Source organism: Teleopsis dalmanni, chromosome 2 (assembly GCF_002237135.1).
Source record: "Teleopsis dalmanni isolate 2A chromosome 2, ASM223713v2, whole genome shotgun sequence".
Classification (NCBI taxonomy): domain Eukaryota; kingdom Metazoa; phylum Arthropoda; class Insecta; order Diptera; family Diopsidae; genus Teleopsis; species Teleopsis dalmanni.
Genome location: NC_051847.1, coordinates 86962563 through 86988374, shown reverse-complemented (window position 1 = coordinate 86988374; position 25812 = coordinate 86962563). Strand labels below are relative to the sequence as shown.

At 28.0% G+C, this 25812-nt stretch overlaps 2 protein-coding genes across 6 annotated transcripts in view; both read right to left on the bottom strand.

The window, feature by feature from the left end:
• Positions 1 to 25812, bottom strand: part of LOC119683666 — a 323964-nt gene that overhangs the window by 175149 nt on the left and 123003 nt on the right. The window lies entirely within an intron of this gene.
• LOC119683665 (glutaminase kidney isoform, mitochondrial) overlaps positions 1 to 25812 on the bottom strand; it is a 41393-nt gene that overhangs the window by 11868 nt on the left and 3713 nt on the right. For 2 of the 4 annotated variants that reach the window (XM_038097464.1, XM_038097465.1), the window contains exon 2: positions 15944 to 16044. In XM_038097464.1, the coding sequence (XP_037953392.1) occupies positions 15944 to 16044 (101 nt within the window). Of the gene's footprint in view, positions 1 to 3032; positions 3211 to 15943; positions 16045 to 25812 lie in introns of those variants that run through there. The other 2 variants (XM_038097468.1, XM_038097469.1) reach the window with 2 other exon arrangements.

Genomic DNA, 25812 nt, shown 5'->3' with positions numbered 1-25812 from the left:
AGAATGGAGTAGAAAACTCATTCAAAATTTTGTATTTTTATTTACAAACAAATGATACTCCAACTGATGATCACTATAAGGTTTGGAATAAATTGGAACCTTTTTTTACTGAAAATACGAAAAAAAATTAATATGCCAAACCCTGATTTCTGAATATTTTACTTTACTATAACTTTTGTGATGTATTTGATTGCAAATAAATAAATATCTTAAAATGTAATTCTAGTTTTTTTCAAAAATAAAAAAAAAAATTAGAAAATTCTTTAACTCGAAGTCTCCATAAATCGAACCTTTTCTTTGCAAAATTGGACTTCGAGTTATGGAAATTTGACTGTAGTTTCTTTTCATCATAACCGCGTCACTCTTCGCTAGTTAACATAAAATAGTTAAAATTAAAAGAAAAAAATAATTAAATATGAAAAATCTATAACATAATATATGATTATGATCAGTGCAACTTTAGGCTCCTAGAATAGTCCTAAAAAGCAAAACTTTATGTTCCTATAAAAGTCTTAAAAATAACTTCTTTAAACGCAACAAGAAACTTTTGTACATCAAAAATGAAAGTTATTTCATTTCATTTGAAAAACTTAATTAGACTTGTCGTTTAAACTGCCTTCCACAAAATTATATTAAACTAGGTTATATTATACAACAGCTGCGATTAGTAATTTTTGGTCTATCATTTAAAACTACTTTAAAATATAGACAAAAGAAGACTAGAGTATATTCGATCCTTTATATTGAAGAGCAAACTAGTACGCTAGAATAAAATATTCGACTCAAACTATACATGCAACCCACCCATTTAAAAGATTTTTAGAAGAGTCAAAAGACATAAATCATTTCTATTTAGAAGCAAAACACTCCTTCGAAGCTCCGTATTATATCAAATTAGTTATAATGCTATGAAATGTTCCTGTACGCATGAACTTTAGATATCTTTAAAAAATGCTGAAAGTTTTTTACAATTCGCCATTATTTGAGCTCAAGTGAGCTTTTTGGAACCAAAGTCGCCATCCAACCTACCTACTAAAAATTTAATCATTGAAATTGTCTAGTCCGAGTTCAAGTCAGTTATGCATTGTGTCGATTGGCCAAGAGCTAAAGATTACACAAGAGACCGTTTGAACCATTTGAAGGCGGATACAAAAAGAAGCTCGATGTCTGGGTACCACACGAGTTAACAAAAAAAACCTCATGGACCGAATTTTCGTTACCAAATCGCTGCAGCCTGCTGAATCGCAACAGCAGGTTCCGATATTCTGAAACGATTGGTGACTGGTGATGAAAAATGGATCATTTACAACAATGTCCAGCGAAAAGGGTCGCGGTTGAATAACAGTGAGCCGAATGAAATGGTGGCCAAGCTAGGATTGACGTCCAAAAAGGTTTTGGTGGGATTGTCTACTGTGAACTGTTTCTTAATGAAAAACTCTGAACTCGAAACTGTACTGTCAACAATTGGACCGTCTGAAGAAAGCAATTTAGCAATCACTCATAATCGGCCAGCTTTGGGTAATAGGAGAGGAATTGTGCAAAATTAATGGATTTCATATTACTACACATTTTAGTACTATATTATCTAATACTTTTCCACAACTGCCAAGTAGCAAAAATAGGTAGCTTGATAAGAGGGTAAAAGGATATAAATAGCTTACAAAATATAACCGTCATAAACATAAATTAAATTAAACGTAAATTTTGTTGGGTTTTTTTTAATATTATGGGAACCTATTAAAAAAGTGTCTCCATATAATTTTCCATTAGGGAAATGAGTTATTGACTTGACGTAGTAAACGTAATAATATTCACAGATTACGAAAATGTGAGCTCGTGATGAAAATGCTTTAATATTGAGTTGTAAATTACGATTGTGGACATCATGAATGAATTTATTAATTATCTTATCATTTGCTAGTAAATCGATATAAAAAAATTATGACGAGTAATAAACGTAAAGCAGTGAACTTTAAATTAAATTTTTTTTTAATTTATTTTCTTGACTCATTTCATATAGTAAATTATTTTCTGAATAGCATTTAATGATGAAGAACTTTTTCTATATGACGAAATATTGTAATATATACAATAATAATAATAATATATATAAAATAATAATATGATATAATACAATAATATATATAATATAATATAATAATATATATAATATAATATAATATATTTTATAATAATTTTATAAAATTATTTATCATTCCGTTAGTAAAGATTTTTAAACACTGAAAATTATTTTTAATATAATCATTAATAGGAAAATAATTATAGTATGCATTAATTTTAATATATTGTATTATAAATGCATATATTAAAATAAATTTTCAAATCATAATATCATTAACATTATATTCATGCTACTTAGTTGATCATTTTTATTGAATTATTAATTATAACTTTATATCGAAATTATTTTTAGTAACATTATTTTCACTATAATAATTATGATATTTATTAGGGTGTTGTATCATATATATATATAACATATTAATCTTATTTTTCATTCATAGTATCACTAGCATTATATTCATGCTAATTAATTGATCATTTTTATGAAATAATTAATTATAACTTTATATGGAAATTATTTTTAGTAACAATATTTTTAGTATAATAATTATGGTATTTATTATGGTATTGAATATATATAATATAATAGTTTTTTTTAAATCATAGTATCATTAACTTTATATCATGCTATTTAGTTCACAGTTTTATATAATAAACAATAATGATTTTATATAAAAATTATTTTTCGTAATATTATTTATTTATTATTATTTATTTATTTTTATTATATTGTATCATATATGAGTACGTGTGCATTAATTTCATTTCTAATTAATACTATAATTGACATTATGTTCATGCTATTTTTTTTTTTTAAAGTTTTATGTAATGAGTAATAAATTCATATTATTTATAAACACACTCTTCATAAGTATTATAACGTTTTGTTGTATTTTTAATGTTTTCTTTAAAAGTTTTTTAATATCTTTAAACATATTTCGAATTACCTTATATATTTTGTTATTATATTGACAAATGTCGATTTGTGGGCTTTTGTAGAAAATCCCTGTACCATTTCATTGAGTATAGTCGCATCCAGTCCATCCGTTGGGAAATTATTTTTTTTCACAGTATCAGTTTTTTTAGTGTCGGAAGATTCATTATTTTCCACTTTAAGATCTGCACTTGAACTTTCACTTGATTTTGTTGTCAAATCATCTGAAACTTTTTGATTTATAATACCATTTAGTAGTAAAGTGTCCTTTTCGATCCAACCATTTATATTATTATTTATATTATTAGTGTTAACTACTAGTTTATTTGTCTTATCAGAAATTAAATTTAAATTATTTTCAACAATTTTTTCCATTTTATTTAAAAATTATATAAATAAATTCTCTTTATTGGAATTATTTTTTAAATAAATTTATTTAAAATTCCGGTTGATAACTTCCAAATGCTTCACAAGTTACTGACTGCACGCGCGTATTTAAGATTTTCGATTTTATAGTCAAAATTTATAAGTTGGGATTTTTTTTAAACCTCGATTATTTTATTTTTATTTTTATTTTAAGTTAAGAAGTGTTAATTTAATTTTGGCAACTTTTACGTATTAAAATTTTTTTTCTTAACGTGATATACTTTAAAAGTTTTGATTATAAGTTTGGCACATAAAAACCAGACAGGCCAGGCCTTCTTTTAAAAACTTTACACTGTTTAATATTTTAATTTAATTTACACAACGAATTTTTGGAAATAACATTTTAATAATTAACACTTGATACCAAGTTTATATAATTTATTTTTTTTTATTCGAACTCAAGAACTTGAAATCGATTCAATGATTCAGCTTCGAAGTATTCTCTAAAAGTGTACTGAAATTAGCAGTGCTTGGCTCTTATATGAAATTTCGAAATAAACTGCAGCAGACATTCTAAAAATTCCACTTCTCAATAATTAAATTTGCTCAGTTTCATATATTTTTAAATCACTTAAAATTATGGGAAATTACATAAAAGTACAAATAATTTATATCTTTTATAACCTAAGCAAAATCTATAATGAGCAAAAAAATTCTATTTCTACGCTTCGCTCTTTACAGAACGTAATAATGTAAAATTCTGAAAAACATTAATTATTTATAAATAAACACAAGAAAACAAACAAAAATAGAATTAAAAATATTAGCAAAATATTTTGCGAATATCAACAAAATTTATTTATTTTTTTTTACATAAAAAAAAATTTATTTAAAGCTATGCTTCCTTTCTAATGGAATAATAATTTCACTTAAAATTTACCAATTCAACATAAAAACACCGTTCACTTATGTTGAACTGTGATATATTTTCATATATAACATAATAAGTACATATTCTATATTTTTTACGAAATCAGTTAATTTAATATTTATAAAATAAAACACTGAAGAATCATCAATCAATCAAGGATTATCTTGTCGCTTTCAAAGGAGATTCAATAGAATGCAATAAAACTATGTGAGATCTTTACAAATGCTGCATGGGATATAGTCTTCAACTCCTTTAGTAAATATTTATTTAATATCTTAATTGACTAAAAATATCTTTCTTGAAATAAGAAGATATACACGGATCATGGTAAGTACGATGGATTGTGGCGATATCTTTTATGAGTAGTTTCAAATTATAAATACTGGATCCATTAATATATAAAGAACTAGATACGAAATATAGTATACTGAATTTTTTTTTTTTCCAGGACATATGGAAATGAAACATAAACTAAAGACTAATACAGACCCATGCTTTTGCCGGGACAAAAACTAGAATCATACCGGAAAAAACATATCAGTCTATTTTGGTTGAACACCGTACAGTTCGATACCTATTCATTCGAATGCATTTCTCTTCAGTCACTAAAAGTTTATTGAACAAAAATTGATGTATATATTAATATATAGATTTACTATATTTGTTAAATAAATTCGTTAACGATGTTATTTCAAAAGAATGAATAAAATGTTTTCACACATCACAAAAAAATTAATTTTAATACAAATAAAAAAAAAAATATAGATGGAACTTAATTGAAAACTGAAAAAATCGATATTTTTGAGAGAACGAAATCTAAAACCGTCAAAAAATGTTCGGATCGAAGTCCGGAGTTATTTACATCATTCTATTATCGCTTTTGGTGCCCTTACATATTAAAAAAAAATTATTTATTTTCGCAATACATCACTTTTAAGGAAAATATGCGTTTGAACCGCTAACTACATTACTCATGTTTTCTGCTATATTTTTGTTGTATAAAGATAAAATAAGAAAAATTTTACTGATATTTCTTTCGTATATTATTATATATAAAAAAGAAATACCAATTTGTTGAGTATAATCAATTATATGCTCCTATGGAAATCTCTATACGTAAATGGCGCTGGGTTAATCACAAACTTCGGAGACATAATTGAAATATCAGGCATCAGATATTAAGATGCAAAACACAATGTAAGCTTTGATTAGAATAGAAAGTTAAAAGCTCGGAGCAGAACAACTAGGAAGAGTAAACTATTTTTAAATAATATTGATCAAGTCAAATATCAGATATCGATATAAAAAATGCGATTCTCAATTAGGAGAAGAGAATGACAGATAGTAAGCTGAAACTTGGAGCAGCACAGAGGTTTAGCTATCCTCTTAGCTAATAGAGATCAAGTCAAATATCAGAGATGCTCAAGTAGGAGAAGGGAATGACATATAGTAAGCTAAAACTTGGAGCAGCACAGAGGTTTCGCTATCCTCTTAGCTAATAGAGAGAAGCTAATTATTTTTGAAGTAATATAAGCCGTGCATCAAAAATCTATAAAGATCTATATTAAAAATTGGTGGGGATTTTCTGTTTTAGTATAAGAAAAGAATGGCAATTAATAACCTAAAACTTGAAGCAGAACCATTAATAAATAATAATTAAGAGAAGGAAAATATTCCTGACATAATACCAGCCGTGTATCTAAAATTGATATTCGTTTTAAGAATTGATGGAGACTTTATGCTCTACTAGGAGAAGAAAATGACGAAGAAAAGGTTAAAGCAAAACTAAAAGGTGATGGCAAAAGAAGAAGTCTTTACTGAAAGTAAAAAATGATAGAAAAGTAAAAATATTATATATATGTAATATATCTAATATGTAAGCTAATATACAATTATGGATTCTTACAAATTAAGAAAATGATATAGTTTTGTTGTGATTACAATAACCAAATAGCTTTTATTAATAAAAAACAGTATTTATTGTAACACAAACTTTTATTATTTTTCATACAACTTTAGAAACACTAACTAATTGACTGACTGACCAACTGACTGAAAAAATCTGAATAAATATTTTTAAATAAAATATTTTTAAATATCAGAGAATCTGACAATTTTAGCCTACTTTGTTGATTCTCACCACACAGCCCCTTCTAGAATTTGACGGCTGCATCACGACAAATTCTATCCGTATTACACATTATTACTACCTCATAAGCCTCAATGGAAAACGCACTATTCTACCCACTCGAGTCACCTTCGGTGCTATCTGCTTGTTACTGTCATCATCTAACACCTTGACACTATCTTGGCAACAACCTTCATCAGCTTCATTTGCAAAATATGCTGGTTTCACTCGATCCATGCTGACGTTCATCGTGCGTCCTCTTGCCCTTATTGTTAGAGTTTTCTCACCACGACATAAAATTTCATATGGGCCCTCATACGGCTGTTTCAGTGGTGGCCGCACAGCGTCATCACGTAAGAATACGTGCGTACTGCTTTTCAAATCTTTAAATACGAATGGCTTTTCCGTCATATGACGCGATGTTTGCAATGGCTTCAGTTCGCTCATAGTTTCCCTTAACTTCTTAACAAACTCTGTTTGCGATACTTGCTTTAAATCACCATCAAACACCTCTCCTGGTAAACGTATATTTACCCCATAAATTAATTCCGACGGTGTCGCTTGCAAATCTTCTTTAAATGCCGCTCTTAATCCCATCACAACAATTGGCAAGGCCCTTGTCCATTCAACACTTGATTTACACTTCAGTGCAGACTTTAGCGTGCGATGAAAACGTTCGACAAGTCCATTTGACTGTGGATGATATGCTGTAGTTCGATGCCTTTCACACCCCAAAATTTTGGCTAGCTCATCGAAAAGCTTGGATTCAAATTGTCGTCCCTGGTCTGTCGTAATCCTTTTCGGCACACCATAATGCGCTATCCAATCCTTAATTAAAGCCTCAGCCACACATTCTGCCGTAATCTCCGCCAATGGTACCACCACCGGCCACCTTGAAAACCGGTCAATGCATGTCAGGCAATACCGCATACCATTACTATAGGGCAAAGGTCCCACGATATCAATATGAACATGCTCAAAACGTTGATCAGGAGCGTTGAAATCCTGCAACACAGTCCTGTTGTGCCGCTGGATTTTTGACTTTTGGCATGCCATGCATGTTTTCACCATTTGACTTATTTCAGTCTTCATTTTAGGCCAACAAAAACGAGAACTTATTAGTTTTATAGTTGCTTTTCTACCAGGATGAGCTAAATTGTGTAACATTTCGAACACTTGCGCTCGGAAGGACTTTGTAATAAACGGTCTCGGTTTCTTTCCGGATACATCACAATACACAGAAACACCCTCTGTAATTAACTCTACCAACTTGAGCTCCAGAGATGACGCTGTACAGTTTCTTATCAACTCGTTCATCTCTTGGTCAACTTTCTGAGCTTCTGCCAACTTATCATAGTCTAGTGATCGTCTAACTCCAGCCACTACACTTTCGACTCGAGATAAAGCATCTGCGACCGTATTTTTGCTGCCTGCTATATGCTGAATATCTGTTGTCAGCTGCCCGATAAAATCTAAATGGCGTAACTGGCGTTCTGATGCTTTTTCAGATCTTTGTAAGAAAGCAAATGTAATCGGTTTATGATCCGTTAGCACAGTGCAATTCCTGCCCTCAATCATGTACCTGAAATACTTGACCGCCATATATATAGCAAGTAGCTCGCGGTCATAAGTACTATATCTTTTTTGAGTCTCTGTCAGCCTTTTGGAATAGAATCCCAGCGGTTGCATCTGTCCATCTATAAGCTGTTGCAACACTGCTCCTACTGCAACATTGCTAGCATCCACATTTAGCACCAGTTTCGCATTCGGAGCCGGGTGTGCTAGCATTGCAGCATTCGCCAGATTATTCTTACACACTTCAAATATTTTCTCGGCCTCTGCTGTCCAATCAATCAGAGATCTATCATTTTTCTTATTTCCTTTTAATAGCGCGTGCAGGATGCCATGATTCTTTGCGGCATTCGGGAGGAAACGCCTGTAAAAATTAATTGAAGCAATGAACCTTCTTAACTCTCGTACTTCCTTCGGTTTTTTAAAATTTCTTATCGCTTCTACCTTTTCAGCTATAGGTCTAATTCCATCCCCATTTATCACATGACCCAGGAAGGTAACTTCTTTCATAAAAAACACACACTTTCCCAGATTGATTCTCAGACCATGATCACTTAATCGTTTGAACACTTCTCTTAAATGTATTTCGTGTTCCTTTTCATCAGCTGATGCTATACATATATCATCTATGTACGTTACCACATAACTCAGATTCTTTAGGACATCATTCATAAACCTTTGGAAAGTTTGCGCAGCATTGCATAAACCAAAAGTCATCATGTTAAACTCATATAAGCCGAACGGGGTTATTATCGCCGTTTTAGGTCGATCCTCCTCAGCAATCGGAATTTGATTGTAGGCCTTTTCCAAGTCAATGGTTGAGAAAATTTTCTTATTGTACAATATGCGAGTAAAATCATGTATATGGGGTATTGGATACCGGTCTGGTAGTGTTATTGAATTAAGCTTCCTATAGTCACCACACGGTCTCCACTTACCATCCTTTTTCGCCACTAAATGCAACGGACTTGCCCAATTGCTGTTACTTGGTCTACAAATACCTTGTTTCGTCATAAATTCAAATTCCTTTCTCGCAATTTCAAATTTTTCAGGATTTAACCGCCGAGGTTTTGCATACACTGGCTGTCCCTTGGTAACAATTTGATGCTCTACTAGCGTAACCTTCGTGGCCACCTTATTACTAGTAGCCGGTTCCGTTATCTCTTTATAATCCCGCAGAATGTTATGTACCGGGCTAGTCGCATCAATTGTGCTTAGCTTCACGCAGTGCATCTCTCTCTTCGAACCCATTACCTGGAGGCCTGTAATGCCATCTAAAATTCTCCTGTTCTTCAGGTCAACTATCAAACCAAAATTATTCAAAAAATCCGCCCCTATTATTGGGTGATTTACCTTCGCCACTAGGAACTCCCACAGGAACTGTCTGCGCAACCCCAAATTGACTTGCACTAATTTCGTTCCATACGTGCTAATTTTCGCTCCGTTTGCTGCGTATAAATAATATTGCGTGGCTTCATTTTCAGGCTACATTCTCTTTGGCAAAATTGAAACTTCCGCGCCTGTGTCTATTAGATAATTTATACCTGTTTTTTTATCTTTGAAGAACAAACGGCATGCTTTACCCTCTGCCACTTCACTCGCCGTCAGACGTGAAGTGGTGTTTAGTTTTCCGCTGAGTTTTGCGGTGGTTTGTACTGGCAAGGCTGAACACATTTTGTGGACCTCTCCTTGAACCGCCGATGATAAAAACAGATATTATCTCTTCTAGCACTTGATGATCGCCCTTTTCCACGATCTCTGTCATTGCTTCTTCCTCTTTTGCCCAACTGAATGACCAAATTATTTATCATGACTTTCAACTCGTCAATTTCCTTCCTCATCTCCTTCGGTTCATTCCTTTGTACTACACAAACCGTTTCTGTTTCCTGTACCTCAAATACCTTATCAGCCACTTTGGCCCACTGTGCAGAATCACCTTCCACTGCAGCTACGATTGTTCTAACTCCCACTGGCAGTCGCTGTAACCACAATGACTTTAGTACATCATCATTCATTGAATTGCCGGCCATCTCCTTCATTTTCTTCAGCAATTGAGTTGGTTTCATGTCACCTAGCTCCAATTCTGTCAGCAACTTACGCAGCCTTTTGTGCTCCGATTCTGTGAATTCATAAATTAACCGTTTCTTCAACGTCTCATATTTCAACACCTTCGGTGGATCTCGAATCACATCAACTATGCACTCCAGGTATTTCGGCTCTAAACTTGCTACTACATGGTCGAACATTGTATCATCTTTCGTTATTCCCGCATTCCTGAACTGTGCTTCCATTTGCAGAAAAAAAAGGTCCGGATGCTCTCTTGAAAACATCATCGGCTTAACTGAAACCCGGTATACCTCCTTGTCAGTGCGACTTTCTCCTTCTGCCGGAAAAAAATCTTCTTCCTCACGGTTAGTCATCTTGCTTGCTAATGTTGGGCTTGATAATAACTTACAACTCCTTTTTGTGTCGGGGTCACCAATGTTGTGATTACAATAACCAAATAGCTTTTATTAATAAAAAACAGTATTTATTGTAACACAAACTTTTATTATTTTTCATACAACTTTAGAAACACTAACTAATTGACTGACTGACCAACTGACTGAAAAAATCTGAATAAATATTTTTAAATAAAATATTTTTAAATATCAGAGAATCTGACAATTTTAGCCTACTTTGTTGATTCTCACCACAGTTTAAATTTTCAATATTAATTTTTGTGATATAATTTTAAACTAAAATATACATTTTTTAAACTAAATTAAGCTTAAACAAATAAAATGGAACCTTTGATTTATATATATATAGTAGTTAATCATAATTTTTTTGTTTTATTTATATTCCTATTTGTATACTATATTTATATATTATTCATTGTGTCTAAATAATTAATGCACTTACAGTCTAACATTATATATACGTAATCAAAACAAAAATATTTTTAAAGATCACTGATGATAGATATTTGGCAAAATCTGAAACAGCTGAATGAGCAGCTCAAAATTAACTCAAAAATACAATAAATATATTTAATTTTTTTTCTATTGGAAATGAACTCATCTTTTATTAGACAAAAATGACTAATAAGTGAAATTTATTGCTAATAAATTGGACTAGAAAATTGCACAATAATTAGTGAGACTACACTATTGTTATATTAAAATTTGCAGTTGTTATAGATACAAGCAAATATTATGTGATATATTTTATTTGTTTTTTACTACGTGCTTCACTAAATCATATATAAATAAATCTTATATTGTTCTCTTATGCAATATTATTCCAATTCACAAAAGCTATTGGTGTAAGAAACCCATCAACTATTATAATAATCATTTTGATAATAGTTGTACTAATGATTACAACTGCATCAAGAAATTGTGGTTTATTTATATATATATATATTAATCTATATTAATCATTCCGTATTATGGAATTTGTACTGTTTTTAGTACTTATGTTAATGGCCAAATGCATGACAAAGCGTCTAGTGTTCACTTAGCACTTTCATCGATATTTTTTTAAAGAGAAATTGCCTATATATACCCGCATTTTCGTACCTATATATATCCGTATCATATCATTATTATTATCGTTATCTCATTTATTATTTATAATTTTTATTTTTAATAATTTAAATATATTCGGTGTAAAAAATATCCAGACGGTTTAATTTGCAAAACGTGCTTAAACGAAATGTAAACATTTTTGCGTTTTGGCAAAAAACGCAACGAATGCGATCGACCAAGCACCTTACTTCTCTGACTGAAAAATATATAGAGCATTTGAAGATTTTATATCAAGGAGCCTATGATTGAATTCCCTCCCTAAGGAAGGATAATGGGATGAATCGCAGGCATAGTTCAACGGCTATTTTAAAGATGACAAAATAAATGTTGATCGATTATAAATTGTCGTATGTTTTTTTTAATAATTTAGCCTGTTTTTATTTCTTGAGTGTAGGGCAGGATTAAAGCAACAGAGTCAGTTGAATTTTGCGCCCGAGCTTGAATAAAAATTCCGGATATTATGTACACAAAATGTACACAAAATACAAATATAAATCAAGAAAAAATATAATTTATAAAAATTATAAAAAATAAATATAATAAATAAAAATTATTTATATATAATATAAATATATATTAAAGATTATTAGCTTATAATAAATATAAACTAAAGATTTAATTAAATGAAATAAAAATAAATATTATAAATACATAATATTATGTATATTTAATTCGTTAATTGTTGTATACTTAATTAGTATAGTATTAGTATTTATTAATATAATAATAGTTATTATAAATATAGTACTAATAATAATTTATCTCAATTATTATTATATATATATATAAATAAATATAGTATATACTACTACTTTTATTATATTTAAGTATAATAATATTTCAATATTTATTATCATTTATATTGATATACTATTACACTATAATTATTAATTACATTATACTTAGTTATATTATTATTTATATTTAATATTATTATTTAATTTAATTAACGATTTAATTTCATTAATTAAATACAAAATATTTAGTTTATTATATTCTATCTTAAAGAAGAAATCAACTCAAGTTCGAAATAGGAAATTTATATATAAATTAATAAAATAATAATAAAAAAAATAAAATATTAACAGAGTTTATAAATTCTTATACAACAAAAATCAATATTCCTATTCTACGGAATGTCTGGCGGAATAATAATACTATAGTAAGTTGTAAAGATTGCGTGATAATTCCAGTATCTAAGAAAAGGAATTCAAGCTACTACAGCAAATGACGTATCATTATGTTATTAAATCCTCTTTAAACTACACCTGATTTGAACTGTCAGTTGAGAAGAAAGCAAAATGCCTGGAACTGATAGCTTATTTGTCGATCACAGACTTTATCGGGTAAAATTGAATAGTCAGAGGAATAGCAATTTCCATAATTCTCGTTATGCGCCGACTTTAAAAGAGACTTTGACAGTTTGAAAGGAAAATACTATCGAACTTACAGAAAATATATATGAAAAGAATGGCTATATGATTCGCTTTAAAAACAAAAATAGGAAGAATTTAAAAGTAATTCTAGGAGTTGCATACTATCTAATATTTATTATAGTGCTGGGCACTGTACTCAGAAAGATTACACGGTGCACACGGAGATCAAGGGATTTCTTTAGAAACATTAGTTGACCATAACTATGTTCATGACATAATCATCACAACGCATACCCCAAATTGGAAGCTTTAAAGGCAATCGCTGCCGAAATAAGACTGCGGATATATATTTGATGCTAATCCCTGATGATATCGATAAATTGTGCTTCCTTGAAGATATAATCACAACATATATTAAACAAATCAACTGCATATAACTAAAAATATTAATATTTAATTATATTAATTTAACATTAATATTAAGTTTCACCCATGAGAATATTGATTAATTACTCTCTTAAATTTAGGTTTTCAGATTAATTTAGGTTCAGACTTTTTTTCGAAAATGTTTATTGACCTAATAATTAATAATTATATTAAACAAAAACATGTTTTTGTTCGCAACTTGATTTATTCATTGGGGGTTATCATTGATTCCTGTCGGTACCATATTTTTTGTTTGCAAATCCGTCCGGAAAAAGTTCAAGTCAATATTGCAACTGTTAATGATGCTAATTGTTTTTTAAAAATCTTACTAATACACCGAAAATAGAAATTTTATTCGCTTTGGAAAGATTAAACAATATTTGACTTAAAGTGTGACGGCGTTAATTTATTTTAATTAACTTTTCAAAAATACTATAATTTAAGAAAAAATAAAAATTTAATATTTATATTTAATTTAATGCAAGCACAAGTTAGTATTAATATTTTAGCAAAATACATTCAACAATAATATTTACAATATTAAAAAAAATATATTAACTATAACAGTTACGAATTGTTAATAACAACAGCCTCTCTACTAATGAATTATTCAGATGGGATTGTTAAATGATTATGCATCCAATTAGAAAAAACTGTTGCTCAATAATTTAAGCATTTTTCATTAGAATTAAGTAAATATCCATTACAAAGCAAATTAATTACTTAAACTTTAATTATGTCATTTACACACAAATAAATATAATTCTGTGAGAAAGTGAACTCTGTTAATGATATCTTTCTTTTTATTCGGTAACATATAGAAGTTAGTATTGTCCTTACGAAATAGAAATGGAATAGAGTACTTAATATTCGTTACCTTAAGTTAGTTTCTTATCTATTCAATATTTTATGAGTTTGTCAACTTACTCACGTAATCAACGCGTACTTAATCAGGCTAAAAAAAACAGTCTTATATATTCCGAATTATTTACATAATTTATATATTTATATATGTTCGAAAACCTCTTTACATAAAAATATATATAAATATTCTGCCAATGCCAAATATTATAATATTGTGGTTATTTAATGAATGGAGTGGTAATTATCTCTTATCTCGAAGCACATTTCTAGTCATTTACCACAAAGTAGGACACAGTTACAGTTAAATTTAAAATAGTTCCAGAATTATAAATTTTCAATTAGACCCGGAAAAAAATGCAAATATAAAGAGATTGCGTCCCATCTATTTGAGATTTATATAACATATTATAAACTTATTTAACATTCAAATTCTTTATGATAAATTAAGCATAAAATTTATCATCATCATAATAAATTTATTTAATACCATGTAAAGCATAGGATATCGGTAAAATATCTGAACCGTTTTCGGTTTTCTGTTAGTCACTTAGTTCCATTTTAAGAACGTTCCGATCCATATGCCTCTTTTATTTAATACATCCCTAAAAAACATTAGTTAAAGGATACTTAATCCTAAAAACTAATGTACAAGTTCTGTTGAAATTGTTGTTTCGTTGTTCTTATTCTATTGCCCTGTGAATTCTAGTCAAGAATATACCAATAATTTTCATAAAAAAACATTAGATTAAATAGTACTTAATATCAGAAACCAATGTACAACTTCTGGATGTTAATTAAGAGCGTGCCGAAAAATTTCAGAAGAAAAACAGTTTAAATCACTACATTAAAGAAAACTTAATATAATAAATCAATATATAGTACAATAAAGTTTTTGTAATAAGATTTTCTTGAAACGAAAAGATTATAATAACCAGTACTCAGCATTAGGGATGCTTAATACTAGAAATCAATGTACAATGATTCAGTTACCCTTAAGAAAACCCTTAGTAAACTAATACATAATACAGTTTTTGTAATAGAAATTTCTTAAGACAAACAATTTAGAATGACCAATATCCACTATTACCGATAATTAATACTTAGAACCATTGTACAATATAGGTACAGTTGCCATTGTTCTGTTGTTACTCTATGCCCTTAGATTCCACTCAAGAATATGTCCAAAAATTCTAAGAGGATATATTAGATTAATGGGTACTTATAATAGAGAAATCAATATTTCTCACTTTTAAAAACTATATATAATGGAATTTTTTCAATTAAATGTTTTTATATAAACTTTAAATCACTTTTTATTTGAATCTTCTTATATAGCAATATTTATGACTGTTGATGCTTAAGTAATATAAGCTCTCATTTAGCACTAAGTATCTCGAATGTTTATATTAAATCAAGCTGTCGTCTTTTGAACTTATGCCTTTTAGAAACAAACCCCATGTATAATATATAAATAAACTGTCTCAAAACGTTTAAATACACTTCACAATTGATTTTTGTTTAATATTTTTAAATGCATAATAATTATTAAAATCAGGGATTTGGATAATAGGGACTACAAATACTAACACGACACTTGTAAAAAGACAGGTTTAAATTTTACGAGATATATTAAAAAATTATTTGCTTTAAATAAAATTTAAATTTCATTAAACTTATGAATTTACTTACTGAGTATTGTCGTCATGGCTGGGAGCCTTGCTGGTGTCGTAAAATGATAATTTCCTGTTAGCAAATACCAAGTTTAAAAACGGAGGAGTACGTAACTTGCGCTGTAAATATATAAATAAAATAATTGTTTTAATTTTAGTTTTCTTTTATATATATTAAACAATATGTGTTATGCAAATAATATAGAACATTAACATAAGCTACTTATTTTTAATAATGTTAAATGTCAAATGTCAAAGAACAGAACACATGTTAACTTAACAGCGTGTTAAGTGCGAACAGAGCCATAAAAATATTCTCTAATTGGCCGATTAGTAACAATAATGCAAACGCTTTGGGAATATTTAGACCGTAGGTAACCGTGCCCTTTCCGGCGGTAATAAATAAACATTAGCGTTAAATGGTGTTAGCAAAGAAAAAAAAATAACTTAATAAGTTAAGTTAGTTTTATTTATTTAAGTAATGAATTGAAATGTATTAGCACAGTTATATTTAATAAAACAGTTATTTGAAACAATAAACACAGAGCAAACAGAAACGACACACAGGGACAATGTTTTCTTCGATGTGTTGTCATTTGCTGTTAAAAGTGTTAACTGACATCAATTAGACTGATTGTTCAGAGCTACAAATTTTCCTTACCATTTGATTTCTTTCAATATCTATCAATTATTATCTATTAAAACTACTCGTGTACAAACATTTCAATTAAGTGGAGTAATAACAAATCAATTGCCACAACCAGCAACAAATTCTGACCCAACAACAGTTTGAGAGTTCAGTTCAGTTTAACATGCAAATTAACAGAGCGTAGAACAGAACAGACATTTGAAAAAATTGCCTTAGCAACCAAACGCCAACAGTGCGGCGGGTATAATTTCTAAGATGAAATATCAAGCAAAACAAAACTGAATGTTCTTCATCACTTTGAAGGCGGTAAAGACATATACATTGTACATCTTGTATATGACATAATTAATAAAATTATAAAATTAGTGTTCATTAATTATTACACAAATTTATGCAAAAAATGTGCAAATTACTTTGCACGTGATTTTAGTGCTCCTCAGAAACCACCACAATCACCACTTCACGCTGAACAGGTTTTATCGAAATAAAGAAAAAATTCCCAAAAATTATTAAAGTCAACAAATCCACTGCAAATGAGATATAAGTTCGTCATATGGTCGAAATTGTTATTGTATTTATAAATACATATATACTATAGACCGGCGAATCAACTACGTACGTACGTATGTATTTTAATGTGATTGTCACATGCTATACTTTTTAAATATTTAAATAATTTATTTAAAGAAACAAAACAATAAAAAAACAAAAATATTTTGCCACTGAAATCACGGGCTAAATCGCAAAAGTAATTATGGGGGCGAGTTAATCACGTTGTGACGACAACAGATCAAGATAAACAAAACCATTTGTTTGGCATACGGAACCAATTTAATATAAGAAATCATAATATAATGTAATATAATAAACCCAAATTTAATAAGCTGTTAATTATTGGTTAAATCCTTTTACAAATGTCAGATATCACAGATGAAATAAAAACACAAAAGAATATTGATAAAATGATGTCTATCTGTATAAGTATCTATTTATTTGTCTATTATGTATTTATTAAACTGCTTATGATTCTCTATAGTGTAAAAAAGTTGTATTAAATCTACCAAGATATGTATGTATGAGACCTCAAAACCATAACGTATTTCTTGATCAATATTCGTGATCAACATGACAAAACAAAACGGTTATATGATGTCTATCTGCCTAACTATCTATTTATATAGATAATATAAATAATATACAGATAATAGATAATATAGATAATAGATCATAGACAGCTATTTGGTAAATTGTTATTTAATATTTAAGATCTTCATACATATAGTCTGCAAAATGGTATATTAACACATATATAAAACATATATAATAAAACATATATTATTCGTGATCAACATGACAAAACAAATATAATATATTATAATATAGATAATATATAGATAATAGATAATATAAATAATAGGCAGTTATTTGGTAAATCGATATTTAATGTTTAAGCCCTTCATACATGTAGTTTGCAAAAAGGTATATTAAAAATTCCACGATAATTGGTAAATATCAAGGACCATATAAAGTATACATATTCTAGAGCAATATGCAAAACGAATCGATACAGTGGTTATCCAGCGGTATGACTATATACCTATTTTTGGTCTATTTATTTATCTATCTATTTCAAAACCGAGAAACTTTCAGTGTATGTTTCTGTCTAACTGCTAGTTTATCTAACTATCTGCTTCAACAATATTACGCTTAAGAAACCAACTATGAATATGTAAGGTACTATAAATTATATTAGGTACCACTATTAAAAACTAGATCATTCATTTAAAAAAAGACTATAGCTGAAGTGTAATAATAATAGAAGTAATAATAATAATAATAATAGTAATAATAATAATAATAAAAATAATAATAATAATTATAGAAATAATAATAATAATAATAATAATAATAGAAATAATAATAATAATAATAGAAATAATAATAATAATAATAATAGAAATAATAATAATAATAATAATAGAAATAATAATAATAATAATAATAAAAACGGATTATAAATAAAGCAAAGTTAATAGGATGTTACAAAATCCGCCAGATAGAATAATAACACATTCTATTTTAACAAGTAGTATTTCCCAGTTGTGTACTGATACATTTTATTTCGACATCATTGTGAGTTCAGAAAATCTACATTAATCTACAAAAGAGCAACCCTTATTTTTTCTCAAGAAACAAAATTTTTCTCAAGAAAACATATATGTAGAAAACTGTGAAGTGTTGTTGTGATCCTGTGAAGTATAATTTTTGGATCAGTGTTTACGACTATGTACATTGGATGAACAAATGAAAACATGGTGCGACATCCTACTGCAATATATATCACTTAGATGATATAACTTATTTCAATTAACGAATATTGAAACGAATATTCTTAACAACAATACAAAATCATCAAAGGTACTTGAGCACCTCATTAAAAGCCCTAATTATCGGTTACAACAACTAGGGTTATCACAATAGACCATATAAGTCGCGGTTTATATTGTAGTATATCCCACATAATCAATAATTAATTATTTGATTTGACAAATCGTAAATAACCCATATCGTTACTAAACTTTAATTTCAGAAATTCTGTTAGGAATTTCTTCATTACTTGCCATTTTCTTGAGATTTCATTTAAAGCTATGATTTATTTTTATAAGCCAAAGAAAATGGTTTGATGGAATGAGTTTTATCTCAAATCACAGTAACACATACTTTTTTAAAGGTCTCGAAGAGACGAATGATTAAGAAACTCTAAAAATTATAAATTAGTCTAATTAACTTAAAGGAATGTGTGCCTTTGTAACAGATTTATATAAAATATAGTTGATGGGTTTTGATATGCTTATTATTTGTTATACTATAAAATCGGTACTAAATCTTTTTAAGAATTTTTAAAGATTTATTATATTTAACCTTTATAAATTACATAGAAATTAAAAGTAAAACCTGCGACTACTATTATTATATATCATCATTTTGTCAAAACTATTTCCTTTATAAATTTATATTTAAATGTGTTAGGGTTGGTTTTTTACTATGTTCTTTGATAATAATTTTAATAGGTTTACAATAAAAATAGACCCAAAGATATATATTAACCCCTACACAGCAAACTTTATATATTTTGATCAATTTTTTTATATTCTTAATTTAATTTCGAATAAAAAAGAACGTTTTTGATAGACAACTGTCAAAATCAAGCAAAACATTAAATTAATAAATAAATTTTACCAAAAATAATATATGAAAGCAAGTGGGTGTAGAGATGGGTGTGTTTTTTCGTTACATGGCATTTTGCCAAATATCACACCCTGGCAACAAAAACTTAACTCTATTGTTAGGGAAATATGCGAATAATCCAAAACGAACAAAATACTACGCATTCATTAAATAGCAAACTCGCATGATATACTTTTTCTATTCAAACTGTTTATTCCTCTCTATAAATGAATGGAGTGTTCAAAAATATTTACATTACACATTGTTTATTTACAATAGAATAACCCACGAGCAGTTTCTGAAAATATAATAATAATAAACTAGCACTAATATTATTATATATTCACGTGTTAGATCGATTTATGTTAGCGTAGCAAATATAATTTTGTAAACAGTCAGGAAGTGTGGCTCTATCGGATGCATTGCTCTATATACCTGTGCTCTACTAATTATTTATACTAATTACTATTTATACTGCAAATGTATTTATATTTTATTTATTTACATTAGTTACACTAAAAACATTTTAAATTAATTTTACATTAGAGTCTAAATTCTTAAAGTTATCTAATTTTATAACAAGTGATATCTTTATTCTGTTAAAGTATATCATTAATTATTATTCAAATATACTTAGTTGCTATAAATTAAATTAAAGAAATGTATGATAGTGCAGTGCTTAAAAATTGCTTTAGTATAATCTTATAAATTATCTCGAAGATACAATTTTATTTAATTCGTAAACTATTTCTATTAAATAAAACTACAAAACTAGTAGGAGATGATAGAAAATCTTTCGTTGAATTCTGCTTTTTTTAAAGAGAACCTGTGTTAGAACTTTTTATAATAATATTTTAAAAATATAAACCTATATGAAAATATCTAATAATAAGAATCTTACTCTCATATGACTCATAAATTTTATTTTATTTTATTATAATTTTTTATTTTATTTTAATATTTATTTCTAAAATTATTCCTATTGTTGCTTAACACCTAACTTAAAAATTTCCTAGTTTTCATATACACAGAAATCAGAAACCATAGTCAGTAACTTTCATAATAAAGAGAGGATATTGCTTTAAAATTTCATTCGATAGTCCGGCAAATCTTTAAAATAATTCGATATAGTCCCTCTACATGCATTATGTTCGCAAAATAACAGTAAAAATTATATATCCGCAAAACGTCATTAGATTAATTTATATATAAAATGAATACGCCGGTTGTTAGGTTAAAAATGCCAAATCTTCTCTCAACAAAACTTCTTCTTTATTGAAGATCTTCTTACAAGTCATAACACAACAAAGTATAGCAATTTTCCCTTTTCGGTTTGTAATATATAATAATTATTGAACAGTCTAAACGAGCATTTAATTAAAAACTATAATTTATTATTTATATTTTATTGAAGTAATATTCTAATATTTCGTCTATCTTCGATTGTCATCTTCAGTGAACTGGTTTGTAATATGTATATGTACAAAGATATGAGCTTATATTTGAGCTTACAAAGATCCTTATTTCAAGAAGGACAGATATATTAATATATTGACAGACATCATATCCTTAGCATAGTTTTCAATCTACAAGATAATATGGAGTATAAAATTTAGTTTTAAAAGTCCCACTTTTTTAATCTGCTGATAGACTTATGAAATAATTAAATCTGAAAGGCTACCCTCAACATAAATAGAATATGTAAGGAACATTTTATGGAATTTTTCAATACCCGTCTTCTCAACTTCACTTTAACGTCATAACTAAATTTACTTATTATCTCAGGATATTAAACATGTCCATGAATTCTAAACAAATCAAAATCAGTTGACATTTATTCTTCAAGTTATACACACTTTTGACATACTTAACACAACAAATACGTATAATTATTTATTTTAGATCTAAATCAATATTTTATCCACTTATTCGTTTGACGTATTTTTCAGATACAGCAAATTTGCAGCGATTAACACATCATCTTGACACAAAAGACAACAAAAGACACCCACTAGATAAATAAACTGAAATGCACTTGAACTTCTGCAAGGCCAGTTTGACATTTTCTCTAATAGAATTTTTTTTATATATACTATATAGGTAATAATATACAAATAAAATTATGATTTGTTGTTTAAAGTATTTTTTAAAAAAATAATAAAAAATAATATAAAATAGTTTATGTATTTATGTGTGAATTTTTTCATATACTCGTACTATCAGTAGGTTAAAATTTTTTCCTTCAGATTTTGAGAAAAATAATAATAAAATTATCTAAAACTTCGCAGATAATCTTTACTAGTAGATATGTTTTATATAGAGATATATAAAAGAAAAGATAAATAATTTTATTGTTATCAGATATGTTTACATAGAAATTTTTTATCTATTCACTTCGAAAGCAACGTACGCAAATATTGTATCTGATAAGCCATTTATCTTGGTTAGTCACGCTGTCCAGTAGTTAATTTTTTTACATCATCATAATGACTTATAAAATCTGTGATAAGATAAAGTTTATGATACGAATTCATAAAATCAATGACGTGACTAAGGTTTTATTTATTTTACAGAAATAAATACACTATATCTTAATTTGGCCATAACGAATTTGGCGAACATGGAATAAAAAATAGGTGATATGACTTACATAGTACTAAAAAGAAAAAATCATTTTGTATTTAGATAACATTATTTAGTTAAATGATGAGCACTACTCCTTGATACAGGTGCAAAACCTATTATTATTGTATGGGGATGTGGCACTACGACCATCAGTTCTATTATGCCCCATTCTGGGTTTAGAGTAGGTCTCTAAGCCCTGTTGCGTCAACAAAAAGTAGTATAGAACCTACTTTACAAAGTTTTATTGCCTCTTCCGTAAGAATATATATTCGCAGAAGCCTATTCCGTATAACAAAAACATTGTTTCACAATCTAATTTAGTGTAGAGCCCAAAAAGCTTTTGAAATTACAATTGATTTATTAATATAGTAAATATAAAAAATTAATATACATTATATAGTTTTAAACCAGTGATAAACAAGATGGTTATTAATCGTTATAAAGCAACATGGACATCACTGACTGAAACAGTGGCCAAGAAAAACATTCAAAATATTCTTGTTTAACAGTTCTGCGTCCAAAGGTGCTTGCTGGGATATAGAATTAAACAAAATTTATTAGAGGCATTGCTTCGCACATTGTATAGCCCTAGTTGCCTTTAATTTTAGTAGAAACATCCAAAACAAAATTTTGATATGCAAGAACAAATGAAGTCACCCAAGAGAATTATGCGAAGTCATATAGCAGAGCGCATTACACAAAAAAATGTGCGAAAACTGTTACAGGTTGGACATCTCTGTTTTATATACATAAACCTATTAAATTCGCTTAACTGAAAAAAGTATGTATTATTCCAATTTTCTTAAATTTAGCATTTAAAAAAAAATAACTAACAAAACAATTTGGATAAACTTTATGTCTATATATAGGTATATGCATTTCTTGATATCATATATCTATGAAGTAGGCGCACTAGATCTCTCCGTCCCATTACAAAATCTCACAACTTAATAATAATAATCATATATTCAATTTTATTTTTTAAAAGTGACGTAAATCTGCCGTGGTATAAAATTGGACCATTATTTGTGTTTACGTGAGCTTTGAAACACGAGGCTGCCACTTCAACCCAACCTTTATATTTATATATATACTGGACTCTGTTAACGTTTGACGTTGATTTACTCTGTATTTTTTTTCATTTTTTTGTTAAATGTTAATGTCGTTCGTTTCAACACCACACTTTTTGAATTAAAAAAAATTATCTCAAAATAATTTTCAAATATATAAATATTTGAACGATTCAAATATATGACAAATACACAAATGATAATATAAGTATCTGTCACTAAATTTTTTTTAAAACTGAAGGTAATACGAAGGTAAAAAAAAAATGGATTTGCAACAGAATTTGCAAAATATTAGAAAAAATTAACAACCTTGAAAAATATATCTCAGATATCTTAGCAAAAAACTTATATATTTTTTACTTTTTTCATAAAGTAAAATTAATTGAATTGAAGTTATAATTAAATACTGTAGTAAGAGGACTTAATATTAATTTTAATACTTTATTTTGTATTATTATTTTTATTAAAATCGATTCGTTTATGATGATCATCTATAACAGAATATATCTTATAGGTCATAAGATCTACCACTCTAACTATTATTAATAACCAGCTAACAATGCTACGACGAACGGTTTCCTCTCCTCTTTGATATCACAAAAAAAAATGTATCTTGAAATTGGATAAGAATACTTATTAATCATTAAATTAATAATGTATCTACTTTAAGCTTTAGATGCACATATCATTTTATATGCAACTTCATACTTTTACTGAATTCAAAATTTTGGCAATCTGCCTTTTTAAGAGAGGTCAACAAGTTATATCATCTTATTATACATATATAGATATATACATATATATATATACTAGTATTTATATTAAAGAAATATTTTTTTTCTTTTCAATTCAAAAAATAAAGTCATCATTATGCATTATGCATTAATGCTATTATAACCATTTTTGGCATTAATAACTAATATTAATTTATTGTTCATTTTTATGAATTTTGTGATTTATAAGATAGCCACGTAATTACTTTTCTGAAAACTATATTAACGTTTGATAAAAGAAACGAAAATTGTGTAGTTAGCCAACTACACAAATGAGTTATATTAAGCGTTTGTAAGGAAATAGGAGTTTCATGAATTCCAAGAATAAGTAATCATTAGCTTCATTACAGGTTCGTAAAGTCCTTTAGGACATTAATAAAATATGTAGTTACAATAATATTAACATTGATGAAAGCTTGTTAACACTTAGGTGGGAGGCAAAGCTATTTGTTGAATCAAAAATCTCTTTAATCTATATTTGTTGTTTATTTTCTTTGCATACATTTACTAAACTTAATACAGGGTGTTTTTAAAGTAGACATTTAGTAATTTATGTAAAGGCTGATTATCTGTCAGTTCACACTGAATTTTTAGTTGTTGTTTGTCCAGCAAAAACTATAGCCATGAGGCCCCCTTTTGTCTCTCACTAACTTTGTTTATAAAAAGAATTGTCACATTAAGAATAAATATCAGCCAAAGTCAAGTCATCACCTACTGAGCAACCTTAAAATCCATTGTTTGGGGATATATAATATTAAGATAATTGTAATATATGCACTATTTCTAATCTTCGATTAGGTTCGATTCTGGTTAATTAGAATATAGACCAATGTGCTTCTAATACGATATTTTTCATTTGTAGTCTGAAATATCTGAATTTAAGGCATTACAAAAGGAAACACTGAATGAAAATTTATTGATACAAATCTTTTTTAAACTTAGGACAGGTCAAAGTTGCATTTGTATAGTGAGAGATTTCGTTTGTTTGGCAATTATATTTGTGTCTGATAAAAACTTTATAACAGGATAGTGCCTTAGCCATCTTTGAAATTGTTAGACTATCCAAAAAAGGGGTTCCATTCCCCACCAGTGTATAAGCTCTACTATTTTCCACGATATCAACATAAATCGGAACTTAAATTAGACATACGTTGTATGTATTATTTATCTGATTAAACAATGAATGACATCATAACACTCTTCTTGATTTCTTCCCAGGACTTGAGTGGTTTGTGAGAGGTTGACAGCGCCACACAATATTGTTGTGACCTATTATCAACCTATTAAATAATGTTGTTAATTTTATTTTTATAATATATTTAATAACTTTAAATATACAACAAAACAAAAGAAAATGTTTATCAATTTCTTCGGCTTTAAAATTACTCGTAATCAATAGTTTAGTAGAATGCATAGCATTTTATTACAAAAATTAGTCATCGTTCTGTGTAATAAAACAAAAATGTTGCTAGTTATAAATTTTTAACATTATCTTCAACTTATTTTAATATTAACTTATTTTTAGTATAAAAAACTACATTCC